This window comes from Limulus polyphemus, unplaced genomic scaffold, assembly GCF_000517525.1.
Source record: "Limulus polyphemus unplaced genomic scaffold, Limulus_polyphemus-2.1.2 Scaffold1006, whole genome shotgun sequence".
NCBI classification, from domain to species: domain Eukaryota; kingdom Metazoa; phylum Arthropoda; class Merostomata; order Xiphosura; family Limulidae; genus Limulus; species Limulus polyphemus.
Window position 1 is genome coordinate 244,893 of NW_013666616.1, and position 4,859 is coordinate 249,751.

At 32.3% G+C, this 4,859-nt stretch overlaps 1 protein-coding gene across 1 annotated transcript in view; it reads left to right on the forward strand.

Moving 5' to 3' along the window:
• LOC106461662 (transmembrane and TPR repeat-containing protein CG4050-like) overlaps positions 1-4,859 on the forward strand; it is a 115,134-nt gene that overhangs the window by 50,793 nt on the left and 59,482 nt on the right. Inside the window, exons 3-5 of the mRNA XM_022388668.1 lie at positions 1,234-1,435; positions 2,325-2,461; positions 3,097-3,178. Of these exons, the coding sequence (XP_022244376.1) occupies positions 1,244-1,435; positions 2,325-2,461; positions 3,097-3,178 (411 nt within the window). The 5' untranslated portion in view covers positions 1,234-1,243. The remainder of the gene's footprint in view (positions 1-1,233; positions 1,436-2,324; positions 2,462-3,096; positions 3,179-4,859) is intronic.

A 4,859-nucleotide genomic window follows, 5' to 3' on the forward strand; every position in this document is an offset into this window, starting at 1 on the left:
GTACCTCTTATGAAGTTTTGAATACGATCACGTGTCACTGTTAAAACGAACGTTGTATAGAAATATACCTATTAATGCAAAGTAGTTGTTTCAAAGCTTCAGATTTCTAGCATGTTAAGTGAGTACCTTTTATGAAGTTTTGAAATACGATCACGTGTCACTGTTAAAAACGAAACGTTGTATAGAAATATACCTATTAATGCAAAGTAGTTGTTTCAAAGCTTCACGTTTCTAGCATGTTAAGTGAGTACCTTTTATGAAGTTTTGAAATACGATCACGTGTCACTGTTAAAGACGAAACGTTGTATAGAAATATACCTATTAATGCAAAGTAGTTGTTTCAAAGCTTCCACGTTTCTCGCATGTTAAGTGAGTACCTCTTATGAAGTTTTGAAATACGATCACGTGTCACTGTTAAAGACGAAACGTTGTATAGAAATATACCTATTAGTGCAAAGTAGTTGTTTCAAAGCTTCACGTTTCTCGCATGTTAAGTGAGTACCTCTTAAAAAGCAAATAAATTACTTTTCTGTAAGAAAGGTCAACAACTAATATATATGAATCTGTAAATACTAAGCTGAAAGTTGTAGCCATTTCTATGACACATTTACATCATGTTTTGTTCTGCAGCCGTATGAAGAAGTCATGTTTTAATTGCGTACTATTAATGTTTTAAAGTGAATAACGGCTAAATTATTATTATCATGTAATTCAAAACATTTTACTGCCGTCGTCCTTTACAGTAATGTAGAGAAAGTAACAATCATACATAAATTTAAAACTCTTTAATCAACTAAAGCTTTCTATATACTAGTACAAAGTATTGGTTTTGAATTTCTGATTTACTTTGAACGTCTTTACTCTGTAAAGCATACTCCGTTTCCTGGTTTAGGAGATTTTAAGTTTTCTCAACTTTGGTTATACACTTTTTCCCCTCCAATTCGTGTTCTTTCATTTCGACACCAGTAACTTATTATTTTTTAAATGTTAATATTAGTTATCAATTGACCAGCCCCCCAGTGGCACAGTAGTATGTCTGCGGACTTACAACATTAAAAACCGGGTTTCGATACCCGTGGTGGGCAGAGCACAGATAGCCCATTGTGTAGCTTTGTGCATAACAACAAACTAACTAATTGACCATAACGATCGACTAAAGTCACAATTTCATAAAAGTTTTGAACTTATTTTATTTTTGAATGATTTAATTATTTTAGTAATTTTTTTTTACAGTTATACAACAATGAGCCAACAACCAGACAGGTTTTATCCTTTAGCTGTTGCAGCCACAGCCCTGACAGTATACAGTACTTCTCTTGGTGGCAACCTCGTATTTGACGACATAGCTGCCATTCAGGAGAACCGCGACGTGCGCCCATCTAGTCCATTCATCAACCTTTTTCTTGACGATTTTTGGGGAACGCCGCTACACAAGGTTGGTGGTTAAATCATTCTCTCGTTTCCTTATGAATACTTCTAGTAACTAAATATTTTACTTCAAACTGAGTTTTACCTTTAAATTCACAACCCAAATTTCTTGTCATTCTCAATAACTCGCATATTGAATAAGCACAATTCCATGTCCGAAAACACTGTGAAAATAGATAAAAACGTTTAGAAATGATACAGTCGTTTCTATAAGCATCAAGTCTACAGCCATGATTTTTTTTGTTATTGTTCTATCGCGTCAGAATTTGTACTGTGCTAATAAATGTAGTCATCAAAACTTTCCTGTAAGAAAAGTTTATTAATTTTTCTCATTGAACTACGAAATTATTTCGGAATATAAAAATGGTATGTTGTATTATTATATTTATTTGAATAATAGTAAAAGCGATTTTCATTTCTTTATTATTTGCCCAAAAAAGTGTTTAGAACGTAAAGTTAGATCTTCCAAATCAGCAGAATGTAGTTTATGCAAATAGAATTAAAAGTACAACTTTTTTAATGCATTTCTCTATATGGGTCTGGGTTGGTTTGTGATATAATTCTGGGTTTCAGAGCTAACGAGCCGGATTTGAATTTGTGCGATACCACAAATCATTCTTCACACTTTAAGCTGTGAGTGGATTATAATAGTGACAGTCTGTTGCTTATCGTAGATGGTTGGTGGTAGGATAATATTGACTGACAGTTCAAAATTTGCCATAAATACAAATTCCTCTGTATAGAGTTTTCTTATGCTTCTATAAATTGTACACGATTAAATTCGTAGTTTTTATACGTTCAAAGGATATTTTATTTTGCATAATAAAGCCTTGTATGACACGTTTGTTTGAGAATTTTGTATTTATAATTATAACAATTTTTATTCTGTTACAAAGGAACAAAGCCACAAGTCATACCGTCCATTCACTGTCTTCACATTCAGACTCAATTATGCCGTCCACGGTCTACAACCTTTAGGTTATCACGCGATCAACGTTCTGCTTCATGCCTTAGTATGCGTCTTGTATTACAGGTAATTACCATTATGAATGTGTGTATATTTATTGTTGTCTGTAAACTTTGAATTTATCATATCTTTGCAATAAACGAATCTACCTGGATTTACAAAACTTTGAAATAAATTCATATCCTTTAATTAATTTTCTTTCGTGAAAGATTCGTATAGTTTACAGAAATAATGATCTATTATGACCTGATTTTTTTCTTCGGGAGAACAACGCATTAAATACTCGCATTTTGATTCCTTGTTTCCGCCTTGTCTTCCATTAAAGATCATTGTTAGCTGTAACTACTATTTTAAACAATTCAAATCATATATCATCCACATCAGAAGTTATATTTCCGGATTAAAACAAATAAAACATAATAATAAATAGGTTTAGGCTAAACATTACTACTCACTACTACTTGGTGTTTTAATATATTTCTATCTTATCGTATGTTCTTACTCCTTTTTAAAACGTTTTCAACATAAATTGTTAATAACTTTAGATCAAAATTTGTTTCTTTCAAGCGTCTCTTTTGGAATTCTTGTATAAATTATCTAGCTTATAAAGGATAATATGAATGACATATACATCTTTTATATGTATAAGCAGTAATAAAATGATCAAACAGAGTTCACTGTAGTTTACATTCTCTTTACAGGTTGTGCCTCCTCTTCTTGCCTCGTTTTGTCAGCTCTGTCGCCGCCATTTTGTTTTCCGTCCATCCGATTCACACAGAAGCAGTAAGAAATTAGTCTATTTTGAAATCTAATATATTTTACAGTTTTTGTGGCGATAGATTTTAAGTTTAAATGCGCATTTCGAGAAAATGTAATTTAATTCACGTTTTTGTTTATCAATAAAAATAAAAATTAATTAAAAATTAACGTTGACGAGAATTCTGAGCTATTAACAGAAATAATAGTGAAGAAAAAATTATAAAGTCTAGAAAACCTAAAAAACCAATATCTAGAGAGATAATAGATAGTTTATTTTGATTGGTTTGTAAATAACCGTCGGCATCTTACTGGTTATATGCCCCCAGTGGCACAGCGGCATGTCTGCGGACTTACAACGCTAGAATCCGCGTTTCGATACCCATGGTGAGCAGAGCACAGATAGCCCATTGTATAGCTTTGTGCTTAATTACAAACAATACTGGTTATATAATCTTCGTCGTAGGCCAAGCATTCCTTTCATCTGCATGGTTATCTGAAGTTAACGTCTTAAACAGTTTATGGTACTCAACTAATTTAAATATGTTTCTATATAGCCGTTTGAAATTTGTAATTTTTTTTTATTCATAATACCCACGATTACAGAAACGTCAAAGGGAGAACAGATCTTACACGCATAATACAATCAAACATTCACCTCTTCAAGCTTTCTTTTATTGTGCGTGCCATACGCCATTACTTCGGTTTTATACAAAAAAGGTTATTCTTTTAACCAAATTAGTTAATAAATAAGTTACATCACAATTAATAACACCTCCTATTGAACGGTTGGGGAAATTACTTGAAAAGTAAATAATTATAAAATGGAGAAATAGAGAAACATAGTGTCTTTGTTTAAGATAGCAACAAAAATGCCGCTACCAAAATTAGACAGAAACCTTGATTTGGTTTCAACATTAATACATATATATATGTACAATATTATGAAACTTGGAATATCGAAAAATACTTGATAATATTTGGTAATGTAAACAGTGCGGTTCCAACTGTTTACGTTACAGTAAGAAGTATTTCGACTCGGCTTTTCCAAGTTCTTCTATTTGGTCCCATATCAAATAATACACCTTCACGTTTGCCCATTTCATCTTCTGGATCCACTGTGTAAAAAAAGCTGGTTTTCTAATGTGTATACCTTTGTCAAATCATGTAGAATACGCATATATAATCAACCAATAAAAGTGTTTTGTGACTTGCGACATCTAATAGTATGATTCATTAAAATTAAAATTCATTAGTTATTGGAAGAAATAGATAGAAACTTTAATTTTCATGCATTATGTGACTAAACATTTCTTTTTTAACCGAAAGATGTTTCTGTACGTTTTTCATTCAATATTTGCTCTATTTTAAAAGTTCTCACATGCTGATGAGTTGCTAATAAACTATATTTGCTAATCGCCAGACAAATTTAATAGCTCAAGGGGGAAAGGTGGGGAACTCCCAGAAGGGGAAAAGCTTGATCAATCACTTCGACGTTACTTAAGAAGTGTTATCATTCCCGGAGAAGACTATTTTAATTAGTGCTAACGGCGCCTTTAGGACATTATTTTCAAGATGTTGTTAAGAGAGAAGAGTAGGGTTTCTGGTATGAATTTGATATCTGCAGCTTGATCAATCACTTCGACGTTACTTAAGAAGTGTTATCATTCCCGGAGAAGACTATTTTAATTAGTGCTAACGGCGCCTT